Source organism: Hemiscyllium ocellatum, chromosome 30 (genome assembly GCF_020745735.1).
Source record: "Hemiscyllium ocellatum isolate sHemOce1 chromosome 30, sHemOce1.pat.X.cur, whole genome shotgun sequence".
Taxonomy (NCBI): Eukaryota; Metazoa; Chordata; class Chondrichthyes; order Orectolobiformes; family Hemiscylliidae; genus Hemiscyllium; species Hemiscyllium ocellatum.
In genome coordinates this window covers 45,823,782-45,836,167 of record NC_083430.1, presented here as the reverse complement: position 1 = coordinate 45,836,167, position 12,386 = coordinate 45,823,782, and the positions used below count along the sequence as shown (strand labels likewise).

Here is a 12,386-nt window from a genome sequence, read left to right as displayed (position 1 = left end):
GCGAATCTTCCAGGACTCCTTAGATTCTGGAAAATCCCATAGGATTGGAAAACTGCCAAATTTATTATCTTTATTTAAAAAGGAAACGAGGCAAAAAAAAAGGTAACGATAGATCAGTTAGCTTAACATCTATTGTTAGAAAAATGTTGGTCTATTATAAAGGAGAATTTTTAGATATATGTAATAAAATCAAGCCGAGTGAGTATGTCTTTGTGAAGCAGCAATCATGCCTGACAAATTTACCAGGATTCTTCTGAGGAGGTAACAGGCTGGATAGATCAAGGGGAAGCAGTGCACATAATATTTTTGAATTTTCAGAATGTATTGACTTAAGGGAAAAGCTCATGGTGGTAAAGGTAATATATTAACATGGATAGATGATTGAATGACTAATAAAAGACATGGAATTGGGATAAGGGGGCCATTTTCAGTAATGCAACCTCTAGGTCATGGCATGCTGCAGGGATCAGTGCCAGGGCCATAATTATTTCCAATATATGTTAATAGTTGGATGAGGAAAGTTATTGGACTATAACCAAGTTTGCAGATTACACATGTAGTCAGCAGTAGGATATGCACAGGTTAAGTTAATGGGGGGATAAAATAAATCTTGGAAATTGGAATATAATTAGGGGAAATGGTGAGTTTATGCACTTTAGCAGAAAGAATTGAGGATCTGCGTATCATTTAAATGCAGAAACCTATGCAATAGGGATTTGGGAATCTTTGTCCATGAATCACAAAAAGCTAGCATATAAATTCATCAGGTAATAAGGAAGGCAAATGGATTGTTTACCTTTAATTTAGAGGGAGTGGAGTATAATGGTAGGGAAGTTTTGCAAAAACTATACAAGGCACTAATCAGACCACAGCTAGACCACTAAACAGGTTCGGGCCCCTTATGTAAGGAAATAATGTGCTGGCATTGAAGGCAATCCAGAGAAGGTTAATTTGAGTGATACCATTTGTGGAGGGACTGCCATATGTCAAAAGGTTAAGTGGCTTGGGCCTGTACTCATCGGAATGGAGAAGGATGAGAGGTGACCTTATTGGGGAAAAAAAATTGTTAGAATACTTGATGAGTTTGATACAGAAAGATTGTCTCCCCTTGTGGGAGAGTCAAGACCAGAGGGCACAATCTCAGAGTAAGGGTTTGCACATTTAAGACACAGATGATGAGAAATTTCTTCCCTGCGGGTTGTGAATCTGTGAAATATTTTCCATAGAAGGCTGTTAAGGCTGGGTCATTTATACATATTTGAAGCAGAGATAGAGGGATTTTTTTATACATAAGGAATTTGAGGATTATGAGGAGAAGGCAGGAAAGTGGAGTTAAGGATTATCAAATAAAATTGACTCTGCTCTGAAGCCTTACCCCTGAACTTGAAGCTAAGTTCAGGGATAAGGACACTATCACTTCACCACAAAAGGCCCCCTCGGCATAGTTGTAGAACAGTGTTTCTAATTGGCGTCAGCAGCTAATACTTTGACTTCACAAGTGTGGATCCAAGTTCTAATAGCTGTGAGGCCCCTGTAAATTGTGCTGTTTTCTTTTTAAATGAGTGTGGCCTGACTGCATGATCCTGCATGCCCAGTTCTGACCTTGAAAACTGTACCTGGTTTTCCTTTAGGAATTTTGTGGATGAAACAGTTTTCCTTCCTGACCGCCTAAGAGTCTGACGTCTTGAGTATCAAAGTGGGGTCACAGTGGGAAAGTCTGAACAAATAAAAAAGACATGAGAAGGTGCTAGAGATTTGGGAAATGCTCCCTCAAAAATCAAACGATGAAACTAGCTCATTTGGGATGTTAAACCTGGGATTCAAGAACTTATTTGGCAAATACCTTATGTTAACTGCTGTGAAACAATGGCAGGTAAATGAAATTAAGATACAGATTGGCAATGATGCAAAAGTTATGATTAAATGAGTATTGCGTACTTTCATATGAAAGTTATTCCAAAAGGCCTATCGTTCAGAAATTTTTCCCCTACTCCCTTGAAAATTCAATTTTCATGATTCATATGCAATTTGTTAATGTTATTCTTGTAAACATTTTAAATTTCTGCAATACCAGCAAAGCACCACTTATAGTACAGGAAAAGTATTAAATGCAGAAGGTAGTCAATTGTCTCAAATCTTATCTTCTGACGTTTTTGGGGGAATATGCATTACTGTTCAGCGAATTGCTGATTTTTCTGTCTTCGTATTTCAGGATCAGTGTGAAAGCACTATTGGATTCAAGCTGCCCAATTACCGTGCTGCCAAAAAGTTGTGGAAGGTTTGCGTGGAAAATCATACCTTTTTCAGGTATGTATACTGTACTTAATGTGAAGAAAATCAGAAAAATTGCTATTCCATTAAGTTAAAAACATTTAAAGACTGAGATATCACAATCCTTCTTACTTACAAATCTCCTTCATAAATTCAGTCCTGGGTGAGTAATTTAGTGACAGAAGCTGTGAAATTTCCCCACATAATCGTAGAATCCCCACATTTGACCCAACAAATCTATGTCGACCCCCCCCCCCCCCAAAAGAGTATCCCACCCAGACCATTCCCTACCCAATTACTCTGCATTTCCCCAGACTAATGCACCTAGCCTACACATCCCTGAACACAATGCGCAATTTAGCATGGCTAATTCACCTAACCTGCTCATCTTTGGACTATTGGAGGAAAGCAGAGCACCAACAGAATGTCTGTCTGTGTGGAGTTTACACAGTCACCCGAGGCTGGAATCAAACCTGGGTCTCTGATGCTGTGAGACAGCAGTGATAACCACTGAGTCACAGTCCAAAGATGTGTGGGTTAGGTGAATTGGCCATGCTAAGTTGTCTGTAGTGTTCACAGATGTGTAGGTTAGGTTCATTAGTCAATGGTAAATGTAGAGTAATATGGTAGGGAATGGGTCTGGGTGGGTTACTCTTCAAAGGGTTGGTGTGGACATATTGGGCCAAATGGCCTGTTTCCACATTCTAGGGATTCTATGTAACTCTGTATAGTTCAGTATGGAGTACCTCAGAATAATTCTTGCAATATCTATCAATGTGTAATTCAGATACGTAGGTATACAGAGAGAGAGAGGCAGATATCACTGCCATGTCATTTCTTGGTACTATTGTGAAATCTGAATTTTGGGATAATTTTGTCAACTGTACACTAATTTGAATTTTCTCAATGCAACTCAAAGTTAAAGAATTGGCTGATGTAATTTTCTGTTTCAGAAGTGAACAGTGTGATGTAAATTTGAAAATGTATTATGATGTTTGGAAAATTGGTTTCTAAAATTGGGGTAAATAGTTTTATGGTTTTTAGTTTGATATTTGTTAAGCAGGGGTCAGAAAGTTGTTTGGCACAATGACTTAAAGATAGCTTTTCCAAGAAACCATGTGACGTTCTAAATGACACCAGCAGCCTTCATGGCAAGATAATTGCTGCATGTTATTGAAGTGAGTTTCTATGATGTACAAAAGCAGAGTCCAGAGGTTCAGAAGAAAAGATTCGTGCTAGCACATGTGCTGTTTAACAACTTAAAAGTGGTCAAAGGCTTGAGTTTATTTCTTGGAGTAGAGTGAAAAAATTCATCATGTTAGCCTAGATAGCTGGGTGTCTCTGGAAAAGCCAGTACCTATGAGAATCCCAACTAATGAATTTGCTAAAAGAACACTGTTGCAACCTTGTCTGTTGAGTAAAAAATAATTTTAAAGATAGGAGTGATATTTTACTTGGATTGTGTGTATGTAAAACATTTTGCCATTTTTAACAATGAGATCTTTCTCAATTATCATTTCTAAATTTTCTTCTTTGTAATAAACCTGTGTTTTTCTTTTTAAAATCCATTGACAACCTTGTGACTGTATATCTTCAGAGATTGACCATGTACTAACCAAATTGCAAAAATAAAACTTATGGTCTGGCACACCAAGTTTCATATTGGAATCTGACTTGTCCAGTATTACCATAAGTTGGGAGCATAACAAATTGAAGGATCTTCTAGAAATCCAGTGAATTGTACAGCAATCTGTGAATCTTTAAAGGTTAAAGAGAAATTCAAAAAAGCATGAGCTAGCTCAAGAAAAGCTTACAACTGAAGGAATAAAGAAAAATGTCTCCAGGGTGATTCTCATCCTAATGAGGGATTTAATTTGACCTGGAAATCTGTATTCACATAGAAATTAAGTGCAGGAGTAGGCCATTCAGCTATTCAAACCTGTTCCACCACTCAACATAATGATGGCTGATATCTGATTCCGTCCCCTGTTCCTGCTTTCTCCCCATATCTTTTGATTCCTTTAGCCCTAAGGACTACGTGTAACTTCTTGAAAACGTTCACTGCTTTGGCTTCAACTGCTGTCTGTGGCAGAGAATTCGACAGGCTCACCCACTCACTAGCTGACAAATTTCTCCTCATCTCAGTCCTAAATGGCATACCCGATATCCTTTAGACTGTGGCCTCTGGTTTGGACACTCTGATCATTGGGAACATTGTTCCAGGTTAATTCTGTCTAGTCCTGTTTGAATTCTATCAGTTCCTATGAGATTCCCGATCCCCCCCACCACCACCACCACCAACCCCGTTCTTCCTTCTGAACTCCAGCAACAAAATTCTAACCTGCTGTCTCTTTACATGTCAATCTTGCAATCTTAGGAAACGGTCTGATCCACATTCTACTTTTTCGACAAGATATTTTCCCACTCAATGAACGTATCCAAATCGCACTAAAACATTTCGGCATCCTTCTCATAGTTCATCCTCCCACTCTAGACACCTGTAAACTTGGTGATATTAAATTTAGTTCCTTCATCTAAATCATAAACATTGTGAACAGTTGGTGTCTGGATACTTCTGGGGTTAGCTAGTTTGGTTGCTCAACAGAGTGGGACACAGTCCGTCAGGTGCTACCAGAGAAACCGATGGTAAAGATCTGTGTATGTGTGGCGGCAATTGCAGTAGGAAGGAGGCTTGACATGTTAATCTTCAGGACTGGGAGTTGCAGACTGGGGAGGGAGGAAGGACTACAATTGGTGAAGCCAGGGAAACTGTATTTGCAGTGGAGTAGAAAACTAAGTATGACTGGGAAAGGGGCAATGAGGGTACAGTGGAGCAAGACCACTGTCAGGGGCATCTTGACTTCAGCTTGGTTGAGATGTCACAAATCTGCAAGGTCTCTATTCCCTGGCCATCCTAAAGCATTGTACCCATCCATGTGTTGCACCTCCCTACCACAGATGATGGTAGTCAGATCAAACCCAACCATATTTTAGGGTACCGAGGCCACAAGAATCGGGATGTTACACGAGGAGGGCCAAAGATGTCAACATGACCCAATATACGCATTGTTTATCCTGCATACAAATGATGCAGTAGACTCTGTGTCAGACCTCCATTAATCTCAATTAATCTTAATTACAAACCCAAACAAGCAGACAAAACACGTCCTCAGCAAATATCCCCACTTCTGACCTTATGATGGAGGGTAGGTCATTGATAAAACAGCTGAAGATGGTTGGGCCTAGGATATTCCCATGCGGAGCTCTTGCAGAGATGTCTTGGAGCTGAGATGACTGATCTCCATCAACCATGACCACCTTGCTATGTGCCAGGTGTGACTCCAACTACTGGAGTGTTTGTCCCTGACACCCAGTTTTGCTAGGGCTTCTTGGTGCCAAGCTCGATCGAAAGCAACCTTGATATCAAGCACTGTCACACTCTCCTCACCTCTGGAATTCAACTCTTGTCTATGTTTGAAACAAGGCTATAATGAGGTCAAGAACTGAGTGGCTCTAGCAGAACCCAAACTGGACATCATGGAGCAGGTTATTGCTGAGGAGGTCCTGCTTGGTGACAGTGTTGATGGCACCTTCTATCATTCTTCTTGCAAACCTATCCATGTCCATGTGGTCTGAAGTTACTGATTGCCAAGGCTACAGGCTCCTCTCCTGCCAGGGGCTGAGTAGGTTCCTGATCTCCAGCTGTCCCACCAGCCTTGGATGTTTCTTCCTCTGCCCATTGCAAAGATGTAGCAGCGAGGTGTGTCCAGTTTTGCTCCTACACTCTCAAAGCCCAACATATCCACCAAGTTGTTAGTATCTGAGCTGGAATGTAGTGCAGGAGGCACCCTTGCCAGTGCTACCTCTGATGTCTTGGTACTTAAATCTTCAAATGGTCAGTGAGGTGGCTTCTGGGGAAGTGTGTGTTTCACAGTGGAAGTGGTAAACATACGGTCTAGACTGCAAAGCATTAAAAAGAAGGCATGGTAGCCAATGGTTAGAAATGGTGCACAATGAATAAGACTCTCAAACTGAGAGAGGAGCAGTGGGAGTAATATTTGTACTTACTCAGTTGTCAAAACATGGATGTTTCTGTCTCCCTGCACGAGCAGTGTACGTCTTACATTGTAAGGTGCAGATTCTGTACATATATTGGGTGCTATCCTGCCTTATGGTCTCACTGTCTTCTCCATTACTTGGAGAAAAGGGAGGGATTGACTGAGGTAAAAGTGGATGGCACATCTGTTAGTGCTAGTACAGTTGGTAGAAAGGTGTTAAGCTGTACAAGTAGTGCAGTGGTCATGAGGATAAGAGTAAATGAGGAGAGATGTTGTAGGTAATATGGAGAGAGAATGGTGGAGTGGTGGGAGGTAGGTGCAGTTGCAGTGATTAGTGAGTATGAGCTTTCGGTAAGCTATGGCACTTAGCCTGACTCAGCAGAGAAGGTCACTTTGTTTCAACCGACTGATAGCACCATCTCTGTAGAGAGGCATAATCTTGGGTGGCGACCTCTGCTGTCAGGGTCCAGCAGGGCAGCTTCCTCCGCTTGTCCTCTAAAACTGTCTTGCTAAAACTGTACAAGGCACTAGTTAGACCCCACCTAGAGTAGTGTGAACAGATTTAATGCCCTGATTGAAAGAAAGATATGTTGGCATTGGAGGTAGTTCTGATAAGGTTCACCCTCTTTATCAGTTATGGAGGGATTTTCTTATGAAAAGAAGGTGAATAGATTGGGCTTATGCTCATTTGAGGTCAGAAGAATGAGAGAGAACTTGATTGAACCTAGTAAGATTCTTAGGGGGCTTGGCAGATGTGTAGTTTGATTCCTCTTGTAAGAGAATCTAAGACCTGAGAGCGTAATCTCAGAGTAGGGGGGTCGCTTATTTACATAAGAACATAGGATCAAGAGTAGGCTATCTGGCCCCTTGACCCTGCCTCACCAATCAATAAGATCATGGCTGATCTTTTTGTGGACTCAGCTCCATTTACCCACCTGCTCACCATAGCCCTTAATTCCTTTACTGTTCAAAAATCTATTTTCTTTGCCTTAAAAAAACTTTCAACGAGGTACCCTCAATTGCTTCACTGGGTAGGGAATTCCAGCGAAGTTCCTCCTCAACTCAGCCCTGAGTCTGCTCCTCCTTATTTTTGAGACTATGCTCCCTATTTCTAGTTTCACCCAACAATAAAAACAACCTCCCTGGCTCTACCTTGTCTATTTTCTTCATAATTGTAAATGTTTCTATCAGATTCTCCCCTAATTCTTCTAAATTTCAATGAGTGTAGTCCTAGTCTCTCCTTAAAAGCCAATCCCCTCAACTCTACAATCAACCCAGTGAACCTCTTCTGCATTCTCTACAGTATCAATTCATCCTTTCTCAAGTAAGGGACTAAAACTGTACACAGTACTCCAGGTGTGGCCTCAGTAGTGCCCTGTACAGCTGCAGCATAATCTCCCTGCTTTTAAAGTCAATCCCTCTAGCAATGGAGGATAATATTCCATACTTAATCTATGTTCCTCTGCAGACTTTATGTTCTCTCCACAATTTGCTGTACCACACCTCTTTGTATTATCTACAAATATTGACACAATACAATTGGTTTCCAATTCTAAATCATCCATGTAAATTGTAAACAGTTGGGGTGTCAGCACTGATCCCTGAGGCAAACCACTAGCCACTGATCTCCAAACAGTTAAACACCCATTTATCCTCACTTTTTGTTTTCCAATCTCCTATCCGTGCTAATGCATTACCAACATCACACATCTTATGCAGCAGCAGCTTCTTCTGTGGCACCTTGTCGAATAGCTTCTGAAAATCCAAATGCACCATATTCACCAGTTCCCCATTGTCCACTGCACTCGTAATGTCCTCCAGGAATTCCAGCAAATTAGTTAAACATGACCTGCCTTTCATGAACCCATGCTGATATGCCTGATGGGGCAATGTCTCACTTTTTCTTCCTTAATGATATATTGAAGCATTTTCCCTACTCCAGAAGTTAAGCTAACAGGCCTATAGTTACCGTCTTTTGTCTACCTCCTTTTTTTTAAACAGTGGCATTACATTTGCACTTTTTAATCTGTCAAACTGCCTCGGTGTAACGAATTTTGATAAATTACCACACACATATTTTCTATTTTCCCCATCATCTCTTTTAGTACTCTGGGATTCATTTCGTCAGGGCTAGGAGATCTCTCTACCTTTAGCCCCATTAGTTTGCCCAATACTGCCTCTTTAGTGATAATATTCATTTCTAGGTCTTCACCTGTCATAGCCTCCTTGTCATCAATTATTGCGTCTTCCACAGTGAAGACCAACACAGAATACCTGTTCAATACCTTGGCCATTTCCTCATTTCCCATTATTAAATCTCCCTTCTCATCCCCTATAGGACCAACGCCTACCTTAGTCACTTTATTTATTTTATATATTTGTATCCTTTTTTATATCCTGAGCTAGTTTACTCTCACAGTCTATCTTTACTTTATAGCTTTTTTCAAAGCTTTCTGTTGACCTTTAAAGATTTCCCAGTCCTCTAGTTTACCCCTACTTCTTGCCACTTTGTATGTATTACTTTCAACTTGATACCTTCCTTTATTTCCTTAGTTATCCATGGCTGATTATCCTTTTCACTGGTATATACGTTTGCTAAGCACTGTTAAAAATCACTTCAAAAGTCCCCCACTGTTTCTCAATTGTCCCACCATATGTTGTTTGCTCCCAATCTACCTTAGCCAACACCTCCTTCATCCCATTGTAGTCTCCTTTGTTTAAGCACAAGACACTGGTATTGAATTTCATCTTTTCACCCTCCATCTGTATTTTAAAATCAATCATAATAAGATCGCTCCTTCTGAGACAATCCCTAAGAGATCATTAATTATTCCTGATCTAGGATAGCTTGCTCCCTCGTAGGTTCCATGATATATACTGTTTGAGGAAACTATCTTGGATACATTCTACGAAGTCCTCCTCAAAGGAGTTGTGCCTGACTTTGTGTGACCCATCAATATGTAGATTAAAATCCCTCATGATAATTTCCATACCATTTTTACATTCATTGTTTATTGCCCATCCCAGCGTGATGTTATTATTTGGTGGCCTATCGACTATGCCTATCAGTGACGTTTTCTCTTTCCTGTTTCTAACTTCCACTCGCACTGATTCACCCTTTTTTTTTCCATCGAATCTGTATCATCTCTCTCTACTGCCCAGATGTCATCCTGAAATATCAGAGCTACACCACACCTCTTTCCTTCTGTATGTCCTTCCAAATAGTGTGGTACCTCTGGATATTTAACTCCCAGTCGTGACCACCCTGCAATCATGTCTCTGTCATGGCCACTAAATCGTACCCATTCATAATGATTTGTGCTGTCAACTCACTTTCATATTTTGAAAACTACAAACATTCAGGTAAAGTGCCCTGATGCTAGTTTTTATACCTTCCTTTTGAATCTTATCACCTCCACCAGAAGAATCTTTTGTTTTTAAACATTCTCTCTCTTTCACTACGTGGTTTCCACTCATCTTAGTACTACACTGCTCAGCTGCTTCTTGTTTTTATTTACTATTTTGATACTGGTTTTTTTCTTAATCTCTTACCCACTCGAGCTACCTCAGAGCCTCCCCTTAGGTTCCCAACCCCCTGTTAAAGTAGTTTAAAGTCTAAGACTGAGATAAAGAGGAACTTATTCTCTTTCAAGGTAGTAAATAAGTAGATATTTTTATTGCAGAGGCTAGGTCATGAACAATATCCAGTGCTGAGATAAACCAGTTTTCAATCAGTAAGGGAGTCAAGAGTAGATGGGAAAAAGGCAGGAAAGTGGAGTGGGGATTATCAAATTAGTCATGATCTTATTAAGTTGTGAAGATGATTCATTGGGCTGAAAGGCTTACTTCTGTTCCTATATCTCATGGTCTTATACTGGAAAAAATGATTTTTAGAAGAATAAAATAAGTTTCATTATATGATTCAGCTTCTTTTGTCATACGAACATTTTTCACTCTGATTTACGATAGGATTGTTTAAGCAAGAAATTTGAAAAGATAAGGAAATTTCAATCAGCTTTTGACAATTTGAAAGGTATACTGCACTGGTTTTAGCACCTCCAAAGTATATCAAATAGTTGAAACTGGCTGTTTACGTCAGTAAACTTGATATTAATACAATGTTGATAAGATGAGTATTGAATGGTCAATCACTTTTTTTTAAGCAAGCCAAGTTTGTATTAACAAAAAGTATTCAATAGTGGAGAAAGAGACACTGTGCTTTGTTTTGGTTCTGCAACATCTGCTTACTCTGGTGGTCATTTGCTGATCACATTCACAAGAGATTGCCAGTTTACTTTAAACAAAACCACATCCAAAATGTTTTATATGCAACACATAAAAAACAAATTGCTTTTCACTACGTAAAGACTATTTGAAACAGTCTCATTGCAAATATCAGAACTAAAGATTCAACTGGTTTATCCTTAGCAACAGCATTAGACATGCTCAACCTGCAGTGAATGATCATCCTGTTTCTACTTAAAGTTCCTTACACAGTTGTCATGGCTCAGCTTGATTTATTTCTAGCAACCTTCTGCGTTCATTTGATGCTATCTTATTTAATTAATGTCTCTTTGTAAGACTCTTAAACAAACTGCTAACATCTCAATCGACACTTTGACCTGGACCTCACTCTCCCTTTTATTTTCTTTTTAGGTATTCTCATATTTTTTTTCTGTAATTCTTGCACTCTTTAGTAAAGGCACTGCTCTGAATAGTGCTGTGTTATACACACCAGAAGTCGCCAGATTTGATTCCTAATTTGTGCTGAATTAACTGATCTCAACTGGTTATTAGCTGCTTGCGTCCATTTTTACCTTGACATTGTGACTAAGGACGACAGATATTCATCAGTCATTTTATTCCTCATTTGCTATCTGTCACCTGCTAAAAAGCTTGCATGGGAGGCATTTTATGTGTGGACAGGATCAGGGTCAGACTTGATAAAATAACCTGACAACACTTACTGATTAGCCCCTTAAATGAAACCTACCTACTTGGTGAGATCCCATCAGACCGCAGGAACCATATTCCAGTATGTAAATGTCATCACTTTCAGGTGAAAAAGTGAATGGGAGGCAAGCAGAAGAGTGGTATTTGCACATCATTTAAAAGAGCATTTTGGAGACTTAGCCTGGGATATTTTACTTTGTTTTTACTTTGTAGATTAACAACACCGGAGTCCACAGCGAAGAGCAAATTCCTGTCCCTGGGTTCCAAATTCCGTTATAGTGGTCGAACACAGGTTCAGACCAGAGAAGCAAGTGCTCTAATTGACAGACCTGCACCACGTTTTGAGCGTACTGCAAGCAAAAGGGCATCCAGAAGCCTGGATGGAGGTAAAATTGACAGATTTCACATTTTGGATTATAAAGTTAAACCTACAAGTTAGTGTAATCGAGTTGTAAATGTTTAATTATTATTTCACTTTGTTTATGCATTGAACCTGCTGTAGATAGTTACAGCAAATAGACTTTTTAAAAAAGCTATATAAAGCTCACTTTTTAAAAGTGGTTGCCTGTTCCATTGATCTCTGCAGTTTGGCTTCAGGCTCCGTAGTTCACACAGTAGTTCATACATTTTTACACTGTTTGATTTGCCAAGCATGATGATTTAAGATCATAATCTCACTTTACTGTGTACAATGCTGCTAAAGTTTGGAAGTTCTGGTTTCTGATTTGGTGGGTTTGCCTTCGGTCTTATACGAGGCTTTCATGACATGAGGCAATTTTTATACAACTGTATAAATATTTAGAGCCATAGATCTTCTCTTTTGAGCAACAAAATGTGCAAACGATTGATTACTCAAAAGTTGGCTGAGTACTTGAAAACTACAGAGAACATTTCATTTAATGGAGCAATTGAAATAAAGATCATGAATTCTATTCTATGTCCACATTTTAGAGGATTGGCAGAAAGATATCTTAAAGTTTACATCCTGTAAAGAAAGTTCATGTGCTCATTTTGTCAGGGTTTAAACACAAAAACTGCTAACCACAACTTTTTAAGGTGTGGAATTCATCCTTAATTTTCAAGGGACAAATAAAATTATTTTCT

At 39.5% G+C, this 12,386-nt stretch overlaps 1 protein-coding gene across 9 annotated transcripts in view; it reads left to right on the top strand.

Moving 5' to 3' along the window:
- Positions 1-12,386, top strand: part of epb41a (erythrocyte membrane protein band 4.1a) — a 159,426-nt gene that overhangs the window by 98,166 nt on the left and 48,874 nt on the right. For all 9 annotated transcript variants that reach the window (XM_060847138.1, XM_060847135.1, XM_060847137.1 and 6 more), the window contains exons 10-11: positions 2,213-2,307; positions 11,496-11,668. In XM_060847138.1, coding sequence (XP_060703121.1) covers positions 2,213-2,307; positions 11,496-11,668 — 268 coding nt within the window. The remainder of the gene's footprint in view (positions 1-2,212; positions 2,308-11,495; positions 11,669-12,386) is intronic.